The sequence below is a fragment of the Cyprinus carpio genome, chromosome B3 (assembly GCF_018340385.1).
Source record: "Cyprinus carpio isolate SPL01 chromosome B3, ASM1834038v1, whole genome shotgun sequence".
NCBI classification, from domain to species: domain Eukaryota; kingdom Metazoa; phylum Chordata; class Actinopteri; order Cypriniformes; family Cyprinidae; genus Cyprinus; species Cyprinus carpio.
Window position 1 is genome coordinate 21,440,412 of NC_056599.1, and position 25,016 is coordinate 21,465,427.

The 25,016-nt window shown below is 36.8% G+C and overlaps 1 protein-coding gene across 3 annotated transcripts in view; it reads left to right on the forward strand.

Annotated features, from left to right (window-relative positions):
- The window catches only part of rarab (retinoic acid receptor, alpha b), a 115,256-nt gene that overhangs the window by 37,251 nt on the left and 52,989 nt on the right, over positions 1-25,016 (forward strand). For all 3 annotated transcript variants that reach the window (XM_042720223.1, XM_042720221.1, XM_042720224.1), the window contains exon 3: positions 14,947-15,554. In XM_042720223.1, coding sequence (XP_042576157.1) covers positions 15,398-15,554 — 157 coding nt within the window. In that variant the 5' untranslated portion in view covers positions 14,947-15,397. The remainder of the gene's footprint in view (positions 1-14,946; positions 15,555-25,016) is intronic.

Below are 25,016 nucleotides of genomic sequence, written 5' to 3' on the forward strand. Positions count from 1 at the left end.
CATCGGGGATAATATGATGATGCTATGGGCTGTCGTAATGAAGGATTGGGTGATGGAGGTTTGTTTTGGCATGTAACAGCTGGCTGACATAAATTTAGGAAGACTGCTCTGTGATGCATGTTCTGTGATTTGTAGGGATTGTTGAATTTGTACGGTTTGGGAACTGAATTTATGGTAACACGACGTGATATGGTGTTTTATTGTGTTGTGATTGCGGTCGACATTCATTGGAGTCGTAATACTTGGTCAAGCCTTGATGATAGTTATACTGGTCTTAAGTATGATAAGCAGGCAAGCTATGTGCAGTGTTTAACAATGTATTTAGCAATATTTTGTATTTATTCAAAGTGTTTGTTTTTTTTTTTTTTACAGTCTTGTTTTTTTTTGTGTGCCTTTTTTGGATGCAGTTAATCAACTCCAAAATACAAGTTTTTGTTTACATAATATATGTGTGTGTACTGTTTATATTTATTAAGTATATATAAATACATATACATGTATATATTTAGGAAAAATATGTTGTTTTTATATTAAATTATTATAATATAAATTATATGAATATAAATATATACATGTAAATATGTGTAAATATTTTCAAAATATACTGTATGTGTGTGTATTTATATTTACATAATAAATATACACTGTACACACACACATTATGTAAACAAAAACTTATTTTAGATGTGATTAATTGTTTGACAGCACTATATATTAGGGATCGACCGATATGCATTTTTCAGGGCCGATGCCGATACCGATTATTACAGATCAAGGGAGACCGATAACCGATATTTTGAACCGATATGTGTCTAGTGTAAAAATGAAAATTAATGTCAAAATTAAGAATAAAAAGGCCTCTGACAAAGACTCTCTTTAAATTATTTTAACACATCTTTAATTCTGAGAACTGTACATAATAACAACATTAATATTAATAATACACAACAAACATAAAAAAGTGCTGGGAGCATCCATCAGCAGCATTCTGTAAACTAAGTAAACTTAAAGCAAATTTAAACAGCAAAAATGAACAAATAATGGAAAATAAATGTAATCTCTCTCTCTCTCTCTCTATATATATATATATGTATGTATGTATGTGTGTGTGTGTGTGTGTGTGTGTTATATTTAGCATTTTATTTGCAACCCAGAATTGCATTAAAATCACACACAACCCATATTGTAATAGTGTTTTATTTTTATTTTTGATGTGTAAAACGTTTGTTTGACTGTTTATCACGGCGATACAAACTAGGAAGTATACAGGACAGCGTCATCCAGAAACGTGCAATGTGAGATTATTGACAATTTACGTTATTACCATAGGGTTATTAGCAGGGTGCGATTTGTGAAATAAACAGAGGGGGGGGGGGGGTGCTTTTGAAAAATTTTATGAAATGTTTTTAATACGACGGAAATTGTATTTAGTGTGATCTCAGTTTAATAAAAAACATTGTAAGCCTACGTTAGGCCTATTAATTGTAATGATTTTAATGTCCACGGTTATTCAAACAACAAATTACATCGAGAAAGCGAGCAAAGAACACAACGGAGCTTTTTGAAACTCCGAATCAGTTAAACCATTGCGTCGCAAAATGATTCACCGTTTCAAAGCGCTTCAATCGGATCGCGAATCATTTGATTCAGATCTGGACGTCAGAGCGGGTTTGCATGATGTTTTTATCCCCACCGGGGATAAAAGTTATTCAGCAGAGGCAGGGAGCATAGACCAGAAGGGGGGAAATCCCCCCCACCGGCAAATCGCACCCTTATTAGTCAAATGAGAGAGCGCGGCCGCGGAGATAACTAAATCAGGAATAGGGAGCTCGCGTCGCGTCAGGGCATCAGAGCTCGCGCTTGATGCCCTTTCAGCTCTTCAAAATTGCATAATGGTAATTCTGAATCTGTATGATAAATTATTTTGCAAACATGTTAGAATAAAGCAATATTTCTCCAAATATGCTCAATTTTTTCTACTAAGAGCCCTAACGGAACGGACGCTGTTCAGTGAAGCTATGTGAACAACACAAAAAAAAAAAAAAAAACGCAGCAGACGTGATCGAGTGAATTCATTCGTGTTGATAATCTATTCACAATATAACGTTAAGTTGGCCGAATTGTGAGAGATTTCACTATCTCAGCACTGAGGTGTGATGATCCGTTAAAGCATATCACTGCAATGACGGACATTGACCGGGAATTCACAGTATAATAACTGAACGGGGCTTGTCATCATAAATCGATTATATTTAGGTGTTTTGCAACTTCAGTGTAGTGATTTATTGCAACTTCAGGAACGTTTACTGCATTCTTACCTTCGAGAGATAACTTATTGATGTGTGATGATGATCAACACTGAAGCAAGCAGCTCCTGACTGTGCTTTCGGTGTGAGAGCGGAACATTTTTCCAGCCGCGCCAGCCGTATTGATTGGCCAGGCTCGTGACTCCCAACAAATCAGACGGACGAGGGGCGGGGCTTAGTCTAGGCCACAGAGCGGTGCGCTCTGACTGAGGTGGTTGTTTCAGTGCCAGATCGCGCATTTCAAAATAAAATCATCAAAATGAAACAGAAAATAAAATAAGTATTAATAAATATATATATATACATATGTATGTATGTGTGTGTGTGTGTGTATATATATATTTATATGTATGTATACATATGTATGTATGTGTGTGTGTATATATATATATATATTTAAAAATATATGTATATGTATATGTATATATATATGTATATATATATATATATATATATATATATATATATATACATATATATATATATATATACATATACATATATATATATAGTTAATAATATATTTCTTAATAATATATATGTTGTTTTTTTGTGTTTTTTGTTTTTTACAAATATCAGTGCTGGGTACAAATTGCTGCTCTAAGTAAGAAGGTAAGTAAGAAAGTAAGTTAAGTAAGTAAATAAAGTAAGTGTTTATTTTTGTATATTAAATAAAGTGATCCGTGTTAATATGGCCTGTGAGTTTTCATCATCTGTTGGCATGTTTATTAAAAAAAAATCTGTTTTTGTGAGTGAATTGCAAGAATGGCAATCTATTTTTTGTAAATATTATAAATAATTTAATATCCTCTTTTTGTCATAATATTACTTTTAAGTTTTAAAGAGTGATATTTCAATCCATTTATGCTTATGCGTTTGACATGAGTGCATCAAATCAATATAAAAATGTAAAAAAAATAATATCTATTTTTGGCTGTTTGTAGTATTGTATTTTTCTATTTGCATTATTTTGCAAAGAATAGTAACAGACCAACTGGCAAGTCAAAGCTCACCTATATCAATATTTAGTGTTTGAAAACGTGGATTCTGCTAAAGTCTTTAGGGCACATGGAATATTGTGCATTTTTTCTCTCAAATTCTCTCAAAACAGTCGTGTTTCTCATCCAGATATCTTCTTCTAAGGCGTGAAAGGGTTAAGAGTTGTAGACTTGGTTTATGGGGCGGCATGCTGTTTGCGCCAAAGCCATCGGAGGGGGTTTGGTTATTGCCGGTAATAGCATCATTAGGGGGAGAAGTGTACCAAACCATATTAAAGCCTTATAGCTGTATCAGTCATGTGAAATGATATGCCTTTGTTACGCCAGACTCAGCCCACCGTTTCATCTACCTAACCCAGAGATATGGCTTTCATTGCTACTGGGCCCGCTGCTGTGATAGATGATGCTGTTTCATGTGCCAACGGAGGCGTACAGCTCTGCTTTTCACTTGTTTTTAATTAGCTTTCCAGTGCTAATCAGGATGATTTTATTGAGTCCTTCCTCACTTTAAGATCATTTTCCCCAGTCTCATCTCAAAAACAGATTGATAAAAAGAAGAATTTTCACTCAGGCTCTTCAGCGCTCGCAGCACGATCTGTTTCCTGTGTAATTTTGAGATAAGGTGAAACAGTTCGACCCTCCGTGATGAAACTCTGCACGTCAGTGCCCTTTAGTGCGGTTTGGACGAGATGGTGTGAGAAGATATTTCTCCGTCTCTCTCTCTCGCTCTCACTCTCTCTTTCTGCTGAAGGGAGGAGGGAGGTAAGGTATGCACAAGGGGAAAGAGTTCCTCTCTCCTCAGTTAGGGTCATGTGAGCCGCTTGACGGATAAGCCTCGGTGCGGCGGGCTGAAAGCGCTAGAGGCGCAGTGCTGATTAAAACTCAGACTGCTATCTATCATCTGCCTTCCCCCACCCTCCTCCAGCGCCGTCTTCCTCGTATTATTCTCTGGTGTGGGCGCCACGTAACAGATGGGTTTCCCAGAATCCAATATCGTTCGGTGGGGTAAAAACCATTTGCATGTGCCCATCACCCTCCTATTCCTTACAGTGTGAGTAGACCTCTGTGTCATGTATCTCTCTCTCTGTTTCTTTTTCTTTTCTATCCCTCTCTCTTTCGCAGACCAATGTCCTCATTTCTCTCAGCCAGTCCTCTTAGCTTTTCATGGTGGCTTTTCTTCTGAGACCATCTTTTCTTTAGTATTTCTCTTTCTTTCTGTTCTTTATGATTCTGTATTCAAAAAGAGTGTTTTTTGGCATGATAGTGACAGTGTTAACATGGCCAAGGAATTAATAAACATTGCACACATTGTTTAGCTAAAACTGAATATTCCGCCATCATTTACTCACCCTCATATTGATTTAAACCTGCGTGAATTTGTTTCCTCATAGACTACTGAAGGAGATGTTCATGACACTCTTTTTCAGATATTGACAGTGAATGGTGACCAAGGACTGTCAAGCTCCAAAAATGACAAAAAAGCAATTCAGATTTATTTGCTTCATTACACAGCTTTTTGTGAGGAAAAGACTGAAATTTTATTGAAAAAGTCATTATTTAGTGATAGTCTTCCCCATAACTCTTAAATCTTATGCATGTTTCAAAATGTGCAAAACTTACATTTCATGTTACAAGATGCAATGGAAGAAATGACACTTGGCATCATTAAACCTGGTATGACATGTCTTAGCATTTTTGTACCATTCTAAAGTTTAATACCACTAAGATTTTTTTTTTTTTATTAAAATATTTTAAAATTAAAATGTTACAAAATATTTCTGTTTCAAATCAGTTCTATTCTATTAAACTTTCTGTTCATCAAAGAATCCTGAAAACAAAAACAAAAATTCACAATATCCACAAAAAGCAGCACAAATTTTTTCAGCATTGATAATAATATATATTTCTTGAGCAGCACATCAGCATTATAGAATGTGACACTGAAGACTGGAATAATAGAAACATTTACCTTTGTCATCACAGGAATAAATGACAGTTTCTTAAAATACAAAACTGTTTTTCAGATTGTGACAATATTTGACTGAATGTTTTTAGCAATTAAATGCAGCCTTTGTGATTATAAGAGAGTTCTTTCAAATCTTAACTATCCCAAATATTAGTGTACACACATGTGAATGAGAAATCAATTATAATCTTAACAACATAAATTTCAGTGTATTCCTCAAACAAAACCTTTGTATGACTTCAGAAATGCTTTTGTTACTATTTTGTCACCAGTCTCAGCATTCTGATATTCAACATTCTCTGTTTTTGGAAGAAACATAAGGCTTTTGAATGACATGAGGGTGAGTAAATGATGACCAAATGTTCATTTTGTTCTGTGAACTATAAGATATTTTGAATTTCAGAATGCTTATTTGTAAATAAATTACCTTTTCTCAATGTGCACCCATTTTCATCTCTGTGCAAGGCCTGCAGGTCATGTTCAGCTTGCTCTCGTTTGTTCCACTGGCTCATTTCATGCAGCATGGTTTGCACTTCCTGGGGATTTATCTAGATAGATGGAGGCACTTCTATGGATTAGATTCATTTTAAGTTGAAATTGTTCTGCCGGTTTGCAAAATGAGGAAGGTGATAATTTGTGTAGTTAGGGCATGAGGTCAAGAATTTGGTTACTGCCTCATTCTGTGTGCAATAAGAGCTCAGCATGCCTTCTTGTAGCCAGTTTCTCTCTCTCTCTCATTTTCTGTGTCCTGGTGGCCTGATTTTCAAGCCCCTCAGTAATAGGATTATGTGTGCCATGGCTGACTTTGTAAGAAAAGCAAAAGCAAAAAAGAGATGTCAACAGTGTTCTTGATGGACACAAATGGAAAGACCTTTAAAAACGATCACCTAGTAACAAGAGGACACCTGTGGGTTTCTAGGAAACAGTCTAGCTTGGAGATAGAAGACAGAAAAATGGTCCTAAGAGACAGAAACAATGTGTAAAGACAAAAGTTTTGGTTACCATAGAAGATCCACACAAACATTTATAATTAGGCTATCTGATGCTACAGTGTATGTTCCAGTGAAAGAAAATACACTCATTTCCACTTTTTTTGGTATGGTCAGTTATCCTTTGTATGTTTTTGTCCTGTCTAATCCATCACTTCTCTCTGTCTTATATAATGGACCTATATACACTCTCTCCTGAAACATGCAACCACCTATTACATTAAACAGAAATTTTGTATCAGTTTAAAGTGTGTGTCTTCATTATAGTATGTATAGATCTTTATTCCTCTGGTAAATATGTACCATAACAACAGGAGGTTTGGAATTTGGGACACATTCTTAACTTTGATGGATGCTATTAATCTTACTGACCACCCGCAGATAAAACACACACCATCCCGCCAGTAACCTTTTCTCAAATACCAGGTGTGTGTGTGTTTCTGCTTGTGTGAAGATGCTTTATGCTTCATTTCATAAAAGTAAAGTTTATTCTTGAGTTCCACTTGAGTGACGTGCTTGTAACCCTGGTACCCATGCGGTTTTTATTCAGCCATCCTTATGTCTCTAGAACCCTTTGTCTGAAACATTTGTTGATTAAACATGCCATGTAAAATTTCCATGAAATGATACTGCAGTATTTACAAGGTACTTATAAGAATATTATAGTATTACCATTAGGAATGCAATATGTATTAATTAGAATATATATTAATTTAGTTTTACATATTGTGATGATTCCTCAATTCATATCATTGATTTTTTTTTTTTTTCATTTATTTATTTAGACAAAATATCTGTTCCAGAAAGAATCTAAATATTGGTGCATCCCGAACTGGCATCATGGAAGTGTCCAAAAATCATGGTGTGACATGTTTTTGTAAGGACAGGGCTGCTTCTCACATGCAGGCTGCAAATGTGTGGAGTGAATAGCGATCGTGTGTATCTATAGATCAAGCCTTTCTTCCTGTCTAATTGAAACGCTCCCTTGGTGCGCTCTATATGCATGACGTACACATGCATTTAGCTCTCTCTCTCATAAAGGTGATAGTCCTCGTTTAGTGCATAGATTTATTACCTCTGCTCATCTCATACCTATAGTAATGACCTTTGAAACTATTCTTCTCTCTCGTTCTCGAACCCTCCCTCTCTCCCACTTGTCTCCTTTACCACATGTCTGCAGTCTCAATTCATTTCCCTTCATTTCATTTGGCTGTCTTAATGGACGAGAGGAAGGGGAAATAGAGCCCATTACTGGGCTATGGACTTTCATCATCTCTCGTTCTCTGTCGGCCCCACACCCCCCCACCCCCTCATGGCTCTCTAATGGCTAATGCTAATGAACAGAGACATCTTTAACAAAAAGACATTGAAGCAAAAAACAACCTTCTATTTCAGAGAGGAAATTGGGTTTTACGGTTCTCTCTCTCTCTCTCTCTTTCTCTCTCTCTATGTCCTTCTGGGTTTGTGAGTTTGAGTGCGCGCGTGTGTGTGTGTGTGTGTGTGTGCGCGCGCACTTTATCTAAGAGTGATGCTGGTATTGACCTCTGGCCTTGAACAAATGCTAATCAATGAGTCCAGCAGTCCAAGTCCAGGAAGTCCTTGGGGATGGCTTTCTAAACCTCCTCCGTTTGTGGTCTAGACAGCGGCCAGATCCTTTAGGAATCATTTTTACTCTAAACTTCCATTGGCTGATTTAGTCCAACCACTTACTCCTTAAAATCTGTCGCGAAGGTTGCCAGTTCCCTTCATTTTTTTCCCTCTACTTGCCTTGCAGTTTGTTAACACACCCTGTTCTTTCTTTTGAAAGGTTGCTAGCTCCTCTTACTTTAAAGTGTGGTCTGTTTTCAAGAGCTTTTGGTCTGACGTTTCTTGAAGCACACTTAAGTGTCCCCAGAGGAGTTTTCTCATGAAAAGAGTGTCACTTTCACTCTAATATTCGTCCCCTCACACACAGTTTTGCGTCTGACTGTGCAGTTGCATGCATGTATTGAGAGAGTTCTTATATCTATATGTGTGTGGAGTGGATGTCGGTCAGATTAGGTAGTGTTTTATAAGGGCGGTTTCTTCCCCAGTGGTTTTGGTTTGTTTGTAGCAAGAGAGCAGTTGGCCCAGACATTGTATGTTACTGTGTGTGTGTGTGTGTGTGTGTGTGTGTGTGTGTGTGTGTGTGTGTGTGAGTATTTGTTTTGTTATCAGTGATACTTTGAAACCCTAGAAAGATATGTGATGACTGTAACAATTGAATGTTTAAATACATGGTGCCAAGGTGTGCTCAACTAAATAAGTTGAGATGTGCTAAACAGGGACGCTAAAGATTATCGACCAAAAGTGGCATTTTCAGTTTAAAGCCGAAAGAAAAAATGTGCATATCTCAAGATCTGATAATGTAATAACTTTGTAGTACTATGCATTATTTAGGCAAACAACAACAACAACAACAACTACAACAACAAAAACTGTTAACTGAATAAAAATAATACATTGATATTTAATATTAATTTATTTTCTGTAAAATTTGATTAAGTTACTTGTGGTTGTTTTATTTGCTTGTATTTTTTTACATTTGGTGTCATTAAAATTGAATTAATTTAAAACGTCTTGGAAAATAACTTTATATTATTTAGTAAAATAATAAATAATTATTACAAATCATTTTCAGTTTGGGTTTGGGTTTTCGGCCGGGTGCATCCAAAATTTTTGGTTCCGAATTCACACCAGAAATATCATTAAAATAAAACCATATTGCTTATATAAAATAACTAAATAATAATTATTTTTAAAGGGGTCATATGATGAAAAGAACATTATTTTGTGTATTTGGTGTAATGAAATGTGTTTATGCGGTTTAAGGTTAAAAACACAGTATTTTCCACATACTGTACATTACTGTTTCTCCTCTATGCCCCGCCTTTCCGAAACGCATTGATTTTTACAAAACTCATTGTTCTGAAAGGTGAGGTGTGCTCTGATTGGCCAGCTATCCAGTGCGTTGTGATTGGCTGAATACCTCAAGCGTGTGACGGAAATATTTTGCCCCTTGTCATACGTTGATGCCGTGTCCCAGTGTTCTGACAAATAATGCTACCTATCAGATTACACTTCCAACACTGTGTTTATCCTGCTGTAAGGGTAGGTTTAGGGTTGGGGTAGGTGTACATGTTAATAAAGGATTTTGCTTCCGAGTTATGCTTCCATCTGTTTTAATGGGAGGTAGCAAAATCTGACAGGGTAGCACAAATCGTCAGAACACTGGCGTGACGAGACAAAACCAATAAAACCCATTACAAATGAGGCATCTGTTGCATCCAGTGGGGACATAATTACTAATTATAATGACTTATACAGTTTTTTTACAAGTTGTGCTCCACCCATAAACAAAAAAACAAAACCCAATAATTCATCAGAGATAATACAAAACAAAAACAACAATCTACACTCCACAAAACTCAAAACTCGCATTTGAATCACCAGTGGCAAATTCTTTAAATATGTAAACATACTTACAGACTCTGAGTCAGAAGCACCGGCATTGTAAGACTTTAGTCTTTGCAACTTTAGGGATCTTATCTATTCACAAACAGCTTGTAACACTCCAAAGAGAAAGGAAAACTTGAAATCACACCATATGACCCCTTTAAGCAACACACCAGTTTTCAATACTGACAAAAATTGATTTTACATTGTAATAATATTCCACAGTATTAGTTTTTACTAAATAAGAATAGAGACTTCTTTCAAAAAGATTAAAAAACAAAACAAAATTGAACCCAAACGTTTGAACCATAGTATATGTACTGATATTGTACATTCCTAAATACTTTATTGAAGGTATAGTTCACCCCAATATGAAAATTTTGTCATTGTTTACTCACCCTCATGTCATTCCAAACCTGTATAAGTATATTTTGAAGAATTTTGAAGAACCAAACAGTTGGTCCCCATTGATTTCCATAGTAAGGAACGAAATACTGTAGAAGTAAATGGGGATCATCAACTGTTTGATTACCAGCATTCTTCAAAATATCTTCTTTGAGTAAATGATAACAAAATTTTCATTTTTGGGTGAACTATTCCTTTAAGCTCCTTAATAGACAATAATTAAAACTTAAAATAAAAGGCAAATTTTCTAGCTCTTCTTTACTGTGTACAGTGGGTGTATATGTTATGGGTAATTCTGATGATTAGGGTTATAGTGTGGGATGATAATGTACAATAAATGCTGTTGACAGTTGCAGTCTGTAGCACTGCTACAAAATGTTGGTTTTACTGGCTCTGACATTTAAGCCATTCATTAGTGCAAATATGTGAGACATGGACCAATGCCACAGGCAATGACGGAAAGTGAAAAGTGTGTGTGTTTGTAAGCTCTTAAAGTAGGTCCACATGTCTCTCCCAGTTATGCTGAAATAGCAAAGGTCAAGGTTCCTAAATCCTAGACCGCGAACCTTGACCTTTTGTTATTGCACATTTCCCTCAGTCTGCCAGATCTTCTGTTCTCTCACACACAGACTCAGTCTCTGTATTCTCATCATTGCCTCAAGATATGCCATTTCTGTCCCCTGTTGTCATTCAAAAATAGTTTCCTTGGTCCAAGAGACAACCAACCAGCATGTTTTAATACACACACATGTACACAAATGTGCATATTTCAACAGATATAAGTCCTAAATGTGTTCACACACACAACACTGCATTTGATTCATTTGAGTGCTGCTTAAGGCAAGGACTAAAACATGTATAAGATAAGATTGTGAAAGCACATTGCTGAAGAGCATGCATGATGAATGATGTGCATAAATCTGGGCTTGCATTGCATGCATCCATATTTAGAAAGATGATTAATTTCTGACTGCAGAGATTTCTAATGACATTTCCTTCTATGCAAATGGGTGATTGACGTAAGCCTTTTGTTTAGTGGATCATAAAAGCATAAAATCTGATTTTAAATGGTTAGTAAATATTATACTATAAAACTGTTAATAAAATATTAAATAAAATAACTGTTCATTTTCATTCCAACACTTGTAACAACACAAAATTTTGAAGGAAATGAGTAATAAAAGGATTAGAAATGTTAAATAGATAGATAGCATGTGGTTTAGTAATTAGTAATGGTGAATTTTTCACTACCTTTTTGAAGTTTGCTCATTTAGTCAGAGGAGATTATATCTCTTTCTAAAAAAAAAAAAAAAAAAAAAAAAAAAACCCTTACAGTTCATGGTCAGTTTTTAGTCATATGACAATTCATAAGCATGCACTTTATGACATGTATAATTATTTTGTCACTGAACTGTATAAACATACAGAATACATTACATACACCAAATTATACTTACTATGTTTGATTGTTATTGTGCAGTGTGTATATACAGAATGCATTGGAGCATAAAGAGAGGGCACTTCTGATGTTTTGGTATAAAACATGAGTTTCTCACTCTGAGTGTGTGCTTGTCAGTGTTTTTGCTGAGCTGTGCATCACCTTCTAGTCTTGCGTGTATGACTTGCATGGGAACCAGTGTGTCTTCACCCACACTTACTTTCATTGTCACATTATTTGTGTATATGTGTGTATATGCCCTTATAACGATCATAAGCACCTACGATTATGCTCGTCAGTGTTATGTATGCAGTGTATGTGTGCTTCTCATGTCCAGATGTGTCTTTGTATCAATACCAATATAAGAATATAAAAATAAAATGTAAATGTAAATTCAACAATAACCAACAACAAGCTTTTGCAAGATTTTAAATTTTTTTTTTTTTAACCTGTGCTGATGTATTTCATCTTTAAACATGATGTTTGATTAAGTAATGACATATACATTGCCAATCAAAAGGGTCGACAAGACAAAACATAGTAAAAACAGTTATATTGTGTAATATTACGATTTAAAATAACTGTTTACTAAGTGAATGTATTTTAAGATAATGATTTTTTTTTTTTTTATTAATTTATTCCTGTGATGGCAAAGCTGAATTTTCAGCATCATTACTCCAGTCTTCAGTGTCACATAATCCTTCAGAAATCATTATAATATGCTGATTTGCTGCTCAAAAAAACATTTCTTCTTGTTATCAATAATTGTCCTTAATATTTTTGTGGAAACTATCAGAATTTTTCTTCAGAATTCTTTGATGAATGGAAAGTTCAAAAGAACATAATTTATTTTAAACAGAAACCTTTTGTAACACTATAATTGTTGTTACCATCACTTTTTATCAATTTAATGAAAGTATTAATTTATTCTTACTGACCCCTATATTAACTGTAATACTGAACTACTGTATTAATCACTATTAAATCACTATTAAATTGTGAAGTGTCCTTCTTTAAAAAAATATATATGTAAATTAATTAATTAATGAGTTTTATTTATTTGTTTGTTTATAAATACATTGAATTAATAAACAAATAAATATTTTGTTAAGTTATTTATATAGTCAGTTGTCTTTCATTTACTTCACAGGCACTAACCATAATTCTGCTAATTGCAATGGCACAATTTCATTCTAGAAAAAGTTATATCTGCTACAGATGAATTTTATTTTGAGATTAGCCCCAAAACTGACAGACATGGACTAAAAGCAAAATATACTTGTTTCTTGTCATGAATCTAATAATTTCTAGTAAGGTGATACTTCAAACGGATTTAACCATCTTATGGAAACATTTCACGCTCTTTTTTTTTTTTCTCTCTTTCCGTCTCGGTTTCTTTATTCCTGTCACTCGGTCTTTCACACAGATACAGTCCTCTAATCTCTCTTTATCACACGTTCTCACACATTCTCTGGCATTGAATTAGTTTGAATTAGTGAGTTCATTGCTATGTAAAGGGGACCAGTGGGGTTTAACCTACTTAGTACGCCGTTTAATAATGTATGAGTGAGATTTGAGAGCCGTGTGCAGCACAATAAGATGTCTTCACTTGCTCTTTTCAGCTTTGATCTCTCCCTCTTGCTGCCTTCTTTTTCTGCCTTTTCTCTTAGTTTCTCGTTCCCGCTTTGAGTGCTACCCCCATGATGCTCTGCATGCCTTTGGGGGAATTCATAATCCATATTCCATTTGAATAAGATTTATTTGTGCAGTATTTTGTGTCTGTTGTGTAGTCTGGAGAATGGATGGGTAGAGTTACGGTAGTACAAATGGATTGGAAGGTTAGGATAGATAGATAGATGCTGGGACGGTGAAGAAGCACCACATGCTTGCAGACAGACGGACTCTTAACAGATATTGTGCTCATCACGGGGTCTTCAAACAGTGTTTTTCCTCCTCCACCTCACAGTTCATGCTTTCACATTTCCAGGTTATGCCCAGATAGATAGTGTTAATGAGGGATTCTGACAGACGGTCTATGTGAAGATCCTGCGGGAACTCAAGCTCAAGTTAACAAGCTCACTGGGGAAGACCTTGGCAGCATTTTCCCACGCTGTCAAGCCGGGTTCAGTGCTCAAGAACAGGCCCTGAGTGTTAAAATGCAGTCTTTGTCTCTTTCTTCCTCTAATTTCTCAGTTTATTTACACTCTGTCTGAGGTTTGATGTCAAACTGGATGTATTGTGATGTTCCAGATTTCTGTCAGCCAAACCGTAAGAATGGAGAACACATTGTATCTAATCTGAGTGTGGTCTGTGGTGTCTTGACTGTGTATAATATGGGTTACAGTGTTTTTAATGGCCAGTACTGATAACGATATCTAGAAAGCATGAGTAGTCAGATTTTGTAAGCCCTTTCTCTGGAGACTGAGGAGAAATTCTGTGGAACAGAGTTGAGGTGGTACTGATTCATTGAACCTCATGAATAAAAGCCATTAGAATTGGTCCTTTGCTAAGCTCCACCCTCTTGTTGCTAACTCAAGCAAGCTTTAGAGAACATCCCATAGAAAAAGAACTGGAAGTTTCCATAGAGTGCGATTTTCAGTACACTGCTCATGATCTGTTAAAAATTGTTAAAATTCTTAAGTGGTGTGAATTGAATTGTGACATTGAAAATTATCATTTTTTCTTTCTTTTTTGATTTTTAAATGGTGAAATGAAAGTAAATGCTTTTCCCAGTCAACTGAAAAGCAAATACCTTCATGTGAAAGCAGTTAGAAGTGAAAGCATTAGTGTAAGTCAACACAACTGTGCCTAAGGCTACTACAACATGTTCTCTATGGTATTGTGAACTCTTAAGTTCCTATTGACGTGAAAATGACATCAATCGGTACATATATGACATTAATTTAATAACATTAATTTATGAAAAATGATATTTTAAAATATAATAATATTTAATATTCAAATAGAAAACAATTATTTCAAATTTTAATGATATTTCACTATATTACTGTTTTTTTTATTGTATTTTTGATTAAATAATGTGATGTTCTTTATAGATGTTCATTTAAGAATGAAGACTGACACATAATTTAATCCACAGTATGTACTTATAAGGAATTATTTAAATATTTGGAAAAGCATGTATGATATAATTTAGCAAAATGAATTAAATGAAAAAGTAGACTATGCATTAACAATATTGGTTAAGCGAAAAAAAAAATGTTTTATCCACTGACTAGGCCGATATATCTATAAACTGGTCACAACTGTATACAGAAGGATTATTTGAAATGCACACACACAAACACATCAGACAACTAAACCGTGTCCTCATCTCTGATCCTTTCCACTCTTTTTCTGTCTTTCCTAGATTACCGTGTTGGACTGACTCGCCCCGACAGGTTTGACCCGAGAGCAGTTTGTCTCCTCCGGAGCACTGCATCTCTTTCCTCTTGCGTCACATCGCCTGAGATCAGGCCCTTGTGAAGCGTAACTGGAATATACTGCCTCAACACACTTTTATTCTAAGAGAACTGTGGGATTGTATCCAGAGAGTTACATAACACCAAAACAAAGAGTGCTACACCTGTGAGCTGTACACTGTGATCGAATGGAGTCATAACCACTCACACGCACCCTGGATCACCAATCATTAGCCGGTTTCTGTCTCAAGCCACAGTAGCAAGCGCCTGCACGGACAATCGCAGACACAGCTCTCCTAGTTGGATTACCAAAAGTAGCTCATGATGGGAAAGTAGACATCCAGCATCACGGATAGCCTTCACAGAGGTCTGGGACTCAGTGCTGTATCTGAGCGTGCCATGTCTGGAAACGGCAACCCCGGAGGTCTGGGCAACCATTTAGGGGGCTTCCCTATGCCGCACTACCCTTACTTCTTTCCTCATATGCTAGGAGGGCTCTCCCCTCCGACGCTTCCAGGACTTCCTGTCAGTGGATACAGCACTCCGTCTCCTGCAAGTGAGTATCCTTCTTTTCTGGTGGGAAACTTCTGCATCTTGCTATCAACAAATGCTTTCAAGTGTGACACGCATATAAAGAATGGCGCATTGTGGTCTATTGTGAAAAGTACAAGACGTACGTACTAAATAAACACTTGTTACCTGAGGCTAAGCATGCACAGCACAGTTAAATCCTTAAAGAAACAGTTCATCCCAAAATGAAACTGATGTCATTTTTTAATATAGTTTATTTTCTCCAGACTGTAGTTCATAGAATGGAGGCCAAAAAAACTAAAAAACAAGCTACTCTACAGAGTTATTTTATATCTCAGATGTGCCTATATCACAGTTGTGACTTTCTATTTTAAACATTATCTCACAGTTGCACAATTATTATTATCTTTTTGCTGTTTTATGCCACGGTGACTGGGACTAACAAGAAAGGATGACAATATATAGCGCTATATGCGTTACCTCTCAAAAGTTGAAAGTCAATGAGATTTTTAAACATCTTTTTTAAATAATTATCTTATGTTCACCAAGGCTGTGTTTATTTGATGGTTTCTGTTTTAATACATTTTGAAATGTATCTTATTTCTGTGAAATCACAGCTGAATTTTTAGCTTCATTACTCCAGTCTCTCAGCGTCACATGATTCTGCAGAAATCATTTGCTGCTCAAGAAACATTTCTCATTATTATCAGTGTTGAAAACAGTTGTGCTGCTTAATATTTTTGTGGAAACTGTGATTCTATAATGAATAGATGATTCCACAGCTATCAAATAAAATATTCTGTATGATGACAGAATTCTATTTTTGGGTGAACTGTCCCTTTAAGATTGAACTTTACCTGAGTAGCTGTGATTGGTCTTTTACATATGCGCTAGCAACAGCTAAATTTAGTGATGTAAATCTGTTCTGGACAATATGGTGGCTGCTATTTCTGTGTATACTTTACAAATCACCCACTGATCATATGATGCCTCAGAAGACCCTTGATTAAATACTGTTAAAGCCCAGTTTTAATTTCTGAACAACCACTATGGGACCATTTTAAAAACCCATCACTGGAGAGAGTCTAGCTTTTATAACTTTGGAATTTGTCTTTTCTTTCTTTTGAAAATCTATTTCAGCATAGCTTGTGTGTGCATAAATGTATGAAATACACTTTAAATCAATTTGTTAGAGTGACTAACATCCCTCTGAAGTTTTGGTTCATTGGTGCTTGTGATCTGACATATATTTTTATGCACAACTTCAAGCTCTTCTCTGCTAACATGCATTGAATTTGATTATAGCCCATACACATGATCCTGCTGTTCCATAAGGCCTTGATGTGTCAGATCCCATTGGTTTATTCAGGTTATCTCTGCTATCTGTTGTTTGGCCTGTTCTGCACTTTGAGGTGCAAAAACCACCGGAATGTTCCTGGGCTGCCCACAGTGCCTGGGGTTATGAACGTCCTGATGTGAACTAGACCTGTGTGCGTTAAGCTCGGGTCTGTTTGTGCATGAGCATTTGCATGCGAGTACTTGATGATTATTGAATGAAACATGAAAAAGCATGCTTTCTTTATAGCTTCTTAGCAGTAGCCAAGCTGGGCAGTATATCCCAAAAATCACAAGATTATTCATATAGTCTGGACAGGCACAATGAGATATAGTTTGATATTTATGTCAAGTAAGTCATAGTTCATTTCCACAGACACAAATGTAAATGCTGTGGGTTTGTGGTGCTTTCCAAACATCAGTTTGTTTGTGTTTCCTAACCAGCCCAACGTAACGCTGGCTCAACCAATAGTGTGAATTTGGGGCAGGACAATCTGTTTAAACATGACAGGACATGCCAAAACTTGATTGAGAGCAGACAATTGGAGTAATGACGCAAATCACCAAATTAAAAATGACACTTTGAACTGGTTCATGGAAATTAGCCAAACTCTATTTTTGCTGCTACTATTAAAGATTCACTGAAGTGCCTTGAAACAAGCAGTGTTTTTCTATGTGGTGACGTAATTTCAGCTGAAACAGGAAGACAGGTTCAGGACATATCAAGCAGCCCTGCCCCCTTTTTTAAACAGCCAATAGTAATTTGTTTATATCACAGCTTTGGCCGGAGCCTTAGAGCTCAACCCCTATCCACTATATAGTGCACTACATGCCATTCACTGTACGGCAAACACAAAACCATCAAAAAAATTGCAGGTTCAGCATCTATTTATAGTGTAGGGGCGGGATGCTTGAAATTCTAGAGAGCATTTGATTGGACAGAAAATTTGACGAGAAACTGAAGTGCAGGGTCATGTCATCAAAATCGTAGATCCATATTTGACCCTGGACCACAAAAGCAGTCATAAGTAGCACAGGTATATTTGTAGCAATAGCCAGCAATACATTGCATGAGTTAAAATGATAGATTTTTCTTTTATGACAAAAATCTTTAAGATATTAAGTGAAGATCATGTTCCATGAGGATATTTTGTAAATTTCCTACTGTAAATATATCAAAACTTAATTTTTGATTTCATGGAGAAAACATCCATTTTGAGTAATGATGCAAATTCATTTGAAAAAAAAAAAGAAAGTTTGATATGATTCGAACACGTAAAGAAACCAAACTCTCATGTTTGCTACCGATGTTGTCAAAAGTTTAGATTGCAAAATTGAAAAATGTGGTGGCCAAATAAAATGTGCATTTAAATCACAATATTTAAGAAGCTGCTCATATTATTTCATGCAAGATCATCAAATTACAACATTAGTATTAACATATTGCCAAGCGAGACCATAACGAGTAAATTATACAGCAGGACGATTTCTAGTATTCCTCGTCTCCAACGTAGCTTTCCAGTCAACCCCGCCGAGAGAAGGAGTTCAGTGATCTTGGGAGACATTCCCGTCCACTTTGCACACTTGAAATGACAGTACATAATGTTTTGACTCTGTGGGTGGGAGAGCGTCTTGAGTCAGATACTGATGCAGTTGCTGCCGCCAACCGCCGTCGGCAGGGAGGCTTTGGCAGTCAGTCAGCGGCAGCTCCCTCTTGGGCCTGGAGCTACTAATGTGCCTCTCTGCATAGTGCTATATGACAGACAACCCTCTGACGCTCTCGGGGGCTAATTATTACACACCCCCTGCTGACTTGCGGAAAGACTTTGCACACTGTCAGGCGAGAAAAGGCACGCAGCAAAAATTTGGTGCCCCATGTGAGAAATGGGGGTTGTGTGTGTGTGGGGGGGGAGGTGTTATTATTTTGCTTCCAGAGGATGATGCAAAAGTTTGCATGGGGTTACCTCTGGTAAACCTATTAGTCAGGGAGACTGTATCGCCGTGAAACCCAAATAAGTTTGCTGGTTTGGCTTTGGGTGGTGTAATTGCATGAGGTCCAAATGAGAGAGCACGGATCGATGGTGTGCGAAGCATTTATTTATCATCTTGCACAGGAGGTGGGATATGGAATATAGATGGATATGGAGGTGCCTGTTACTGTCGAGCTCTCGTAACTTGACTTAAACAGCCGCTAGAAGGAATCCCCAGGGTGCTTCTTGTCACTTGCTGTGCTGTAATGATGTGTCAACTGCCAGGCACAGAATTCAAGCAGCTGGGAGGTACAGTGATTAGATTTGGGAGTTATGCAGAGCTAGCAGACTTCCACCTCCGATTTGGGCTTAGTTAGCATGATATGTGGGTGTTTCGGTGTGGTTTCTAGAAAGGAAGTTGAAAGGTGGACGTCTGTCCTCCCAATAAAGACTGAAAGTGATTCGAAGTCTGATGCTCTTTTATGTACAAAGTTTATTCGTCTCGACACTGCAGTTATGAATTACTCAGCTCTCACAAGAGGCTCTGTACACTAAAAAAGCAAGTGACCAGATTTCACAAAGCGTGAGTGAAGTATGACATGAATGACTCAGCCCTTTTTGAAAACTTCTGATGTCTGCTAGACTCAGTTGGATTCTGTTAGTGTCTGGCCCTCTAAAAATGAGACGGATTTTGCAAATTCAGTGCACTGCACTGCAAAAACTATGCTTCCAAAATGCAAAAGCAGTGTGAAGTTGCTGTACTTCATCTAAAAGTACTTAAAAGGTCTAAAGCAAAATCTTTCTAATTTGTTTATTTTATTTGTTTATTGTCAATAAATTACACATGATGTTAAAATAAAAGGTGCTGTGTGTAGGATTGACACCGAGTGGTTGATCTAGGTATTCCAGTCCAAATTCAAAATATTGGAGAGGGGTTTTTTCCAACACTTCACCCACTCCTCAAAATTGACGAAACCAACAAAAACGACCACACCAACAGAAACAAAAACAAAATTCAATAAATTAAATGAAATATGCTGTGTTTTCCACTAACTGGCAACCCGGGATGCTGAAATACAATTGGGTAAACTGTCAATGGGCGGGTTACACAGACCAAAACAAATACCAACATTCCGGCCCGTAACACACATTTTCAAAGGAGAATAACTGACTGTTGCATTGTTTTTCAGATAAACAAGTATGTTAACTTAGCATGTTTCTTAAATATCTGCAAACATATTATGGTATTTTTATTCATTAGAATAGAATCAAAAACTTAGGCCTACACACATCAAATATAAGACATCTATTCTATTCTCTCACACTGTGTGCTCAGTTAGCTCAGCCGGGGCTAGTGCAGGCTAATGAAGTGTAAACCTGATCAGACCTGCCAGGCACTGTGGTCTGCTGGGTCCTTCAGACAACTTTTAACAAATTCGGGCTGCTGTGTTTTTTAGTATAGCCGTAATCCTTAATAGCTCCATTTCCTCAGATTCAAACTTCTGTTCTGCCACCAGCTCCCCCCTAGCGCCACTTGAGTTAAATATAGAACGCAGTTTAATGCCACAAAGTGGTTAGCATCAGCTACCAACAGCCCATGCCTGCTTCCCTCCAGGGTCCCTGCAGAAAGAAAAAGCACAGAAATATTCAAAGCACGCCAACTGTGCTCCGTTCTGTAGGGAAATGAAGGCGACCCTCCTTGGTTCGGTTTATTAAATTTTGATATGTTGTTGCTGCTGTGTCTCATTGGCTTTTAGTAAGCAACAGCAGCAGTAGCATGAGTTAACTAATGCGACACAAGTGTCTTTCTTATACTGCTTCATTTCCCTCAATGTGACCTTTAGCCTTCTAGTGTGGCTGCGCTGTGTTGAATCATTTTCATGTTTTAGATGCATGACTAAAGTAACATAAAATGTTGAGTGCCTCTCAGCGTTGAATGCACCCCATGTCTGTACTTATATCTTAGTTTATATCATCACTAAAAGCTTGCAGCACTGTAAGTAAGCTTAATATGATTTCCCTAAGTAGGACATCCTGGATCAATGCCAAGGGGATATTTTTTGGAAGTGGATACTTTTTGGCCAATGCTGGATGTTTCTTTTTTAACCAGTTATATATATATATATATATATATATATATATATATATATGTATATGTACACATTTTTTATTATTATTATTTTTTTGCTTTAGTTATTTATTGGTGTGGGATATTTTATCAGCCAATGTTAAATATTTCTTTCTTTCTGGCTATTTTATCTATCTACAGTACTACTAGTGATAGATTATTGCAAAGATCTCCTGAAGAGCGCTGTCCCTTTAAGAGCTGATATATGAGTTGCTGTACTCATATATGATACCAGAGCTGTGTGTGAGAGAGTTCACTTCTTAGTTCGTTGAGTTCACTGGGTTTGTGTCTCAAAAAAAAAAATTAAAAAAAATGAAAGTAAAACAACCTTTATTAATGTTAAGCTGAAGTAGACAGTTTCAGAACACTCACCCAAACTCTTTTGTATTAACCGGATAAATCATTCTAATTCATAGTTTTTAATTCACTAAGCTCTCTTTTTTTTTAACCAGAGTTTTTCAAAGACTAACCAGCAGCCCAGAAGGCCTTCCTGTAATGAACACAGCATACATTTTCTATTGCAGATTACAAACTGAATATTATATATCTTTCAAGTTTTGTAATGTCTTGATGCCTAAATTCACGTACAATCTATTTATTTTCTTTTCTTATCTTTCTTTTTATTTGATAAAGATTTATAGTATCAGATATATATTGATCATGAGTCATAAATTGCAAAAGATAATTGGATTATGGGTTTCTGTCAAAAGGTATATTGTCAATATTAATCGTTTTGTAAAGAATAATGAAAATCGATGATCAAGGGACTTGTCTTATTGGGGAAATCATGTTGTGCATGAGTATTATGTTCATTATACAGAATATTCCCACATGACCTTGTGACAGAACGTATCCAAATTCTGAAATCCGCTTCTCCCGCCACACCTGGCACTGCTCTGTGATGCTCACCAGACTGCTGGTTTGCAGTCCGTTGCCGATACAAGAGCTGCCTGTCCTACAGCAGCTGTCTGGAACGCATTTTGATGGATGTCATGCTACAGTCGTTCACTCACACTTGTGTGTGTGAGGAGGGTCCCTGGTTTCTCTGAGGCTCCTGGAAGTGTGAAAATGCTGCCTGTCAGCTCTGGCGCTGGCTGCCCGTGTCGTTTAGCTTTAGGATGTCTTCAGGATTCCTGTCTCCTGTCAATGAGGAGCAGACCTCCATTGTTTGTCAAGCCTGCTGTTTCTACTCCTCGTCTCCTGCCCGTGTGGATGATGGATCTGCATCTGGGGCGTGCCTGGTTTGGGCGTTCAGCCTGCGGGCTTGTCAGGGTGATATTTTTGTCTCCTAAACTTCCAGCCAGGGCCACCATGTCACTAGTTCATACATAGGTAGGTTAGGATGTTTAATCACACTTCAGTTGCTTATGGCAGGGATTGTAATAATTTGTTTTGAGTGGTAATTTGCATTAATTTTGATAAATTGCTTATCCTGCAAATGTGAAATGGAAGTATGAAGCAGACCGAACATTTTATGTTAATCTACATTGGTCAGTGCTGTGGCGTAGTGGTTAGTACTGTACATGTTGGGCTATGGTGCTTGTGTCAGAAATGCTGGTTCAGTTGTTTAAATATTAATTGCAAAAGAGTAATAAAAAAAAAAAATAGTTTCACAGTATGTTTTGGTAAAAAATGTTGTCAAGTGCACCTGTGTTTCAAATGCCAGGATAAGGAAATGGCAGAGTGTGTAGTTTTGAAACCGGGAGAATAGTAACTGCCGCCCTTCTCTAGATGCCCGGCGCAATGGAGCGATCTCATGAAAATCACACTGTCACAGTTTGCTCGTGTCTGTCATTTTTTTGAGCAGTCTGATTTGCTGATGTTGTTTACTTGCACCTGCGCTTCCTCAGTCTGCGCATTCATTTCACAGTCCGGATCCGATCTGCAGGCATCGGTTTGACCCAATCAGTAGTTTTATAAACATGGGTAGATATTATTCAGATATTTAGCTGAAGTTTATTTATTTCTGCCAATTCATGTATTAGTGGTGGCTAACTATTCTGCATCATTTCAACCAAAAATGAAAATTCAGTCATTTACTAGCCCTAAGGTCAAACCTGTATGATTTTTTTTTCTTTCTTCAGTGGAGCACCAATGAAAGCTATTTAAAAACGCTTTGTCATATAACAGGTCATTGTGATCTTGTCTGTCAAGGTCCATAAAGGACTAGAACACCATAAAAGCACTAAAAGTAAGTCTATATAACTCATGTGCTAATATTAGCATAGCTTTAATAAATAGCTTTGTTTGAGAAACAGACCAAAACAGGAACAGACTGGTGCACCATTTTTACTTATGACACATAATATCTTCAAGCCTGACACATCTGAAGGCACCATATTTTATTTTGAACATAAGGCTAATGGCTAATTTGTGGACTCCTGTGGCTTCAGAAGACTGTTCAAAAGTTAGGGTTGGCAAGATTTTTTGGGTTTTTATAGGCCACTGATGCTGCATTTGTTATTGAATGCACCCTTGCTGAATACATTTTTCATTTATATAAAAAAACAAAAACAAATCCACATCCACATTCATTATCAGCATGGATTTGCGCAGCTTTTCAGTTAACAACGGCTGTGTGTAGTAACAGCTGCTCTATGTGAAATCAGCACCTGATGGAATTTACAGCTGATTAGAGAACCGGCTTTCTGACGAGATGCGCATTAATTATCCTCCGATATTTATCGTGCACCCCTACTGTTTCATAGCTAAGAAGCTAATATTACATACTGTAGGCCTCTTTATTTCGGTCATGTTTCATTGGAAATATTGAATATAGAAAATACAGTATATGAAGGGGAAAAGAGTAAGGAACAGTATTGAGAAATGGGCCTTGACCCTGCATCATGTCTAAGCATGCTTGCTAACTGCAAGGCCACAGCCCTGACTAAACTCCTCCAACTTGCCAACATGCCAATTTACCTTAAACCCATTTAACATCAGCCGCAAATGGTTGTCTTTACACGTCAGCCCACCACATAAGTTCTGAGAACTAACAAGAATGCAGTTTCCTTTATGTTGGGTTTGTGTCATAGTGCCAACCACAGTTCTCTTTCTACTCAATGTGAAAATGTGTTAGAAGCTGATGAGAATGTGTCTTGGCATATTTTCAGTGGCGTTCATCTTCAGACAGTAGCTGTGTATTGCAGTGCATCCTCAGGCCGGTCAGCATTAGCATCTGATGAGTCACTGACTCAGACCAACAGCCATATGCTGCTCGTGTGCGGCGCATCTCATGTTGGCTCATCAACTGATCCCAGTATCCACACAATGTGCAGCAGGGGGCAACCAGACAGGGTGGCGACCACGCAGCCTGCAGGCATGTTAAATCACCCTGGGTCTTGAATTTCTTACTTTTCTTTCTCTCTCTCTCACTCGTGTGCTGCATGTGCTTCCTGGCTAAATGACAGCAGCCTTTCTGACTATCAGGAACTTAACTGTTTGTTTACATTGGGTGTTTTTCTGCCTTATGTACAGTATGTGTTATGTGTGTGTGCTGGCAATTGGATGTTTCTTCAGTATTGGTTTCTTCAATATTCAGTATCAAATTTTTTGTTTGTTTTTGTTTATAAGATGGAGACATTAAAACTTTGTTTTATTATTATTATTTTTTATTTGTCTTACCCTTGTCCTAGACCCAGAATTTCAATCTTAAAATATGAAAGGTCATTATAAATAAAATTTCGTTTATTTATTTACTTTATTACTTTCAAATAAGAATATTTACATGACTGTTCAAAGTTTTGGGTCACTAATATGCAGTATATGTATATAAGAAATTAATAGATTAATTCAGCAAGGATGCATTAAGTTGATCAATTTGACATTTTTTGTTCATCAGAGAATCCTGAAAACTGTATCACAGTTTCCACAAACATATTACGCAGTACACCTGCTTTCAATATTAATAAAAATAAATGTTTATTGAGTAGCAAGTCGGCATATTAAAATGATTTCTGAAGGATTGTAAAAAGTGGAGTAAAGGCTGCTGAAAATTCAGCTTTGCCCTGCTGAAAATTTCAGCTGCCATCAAAATTCAGCTTTGCCATCACAT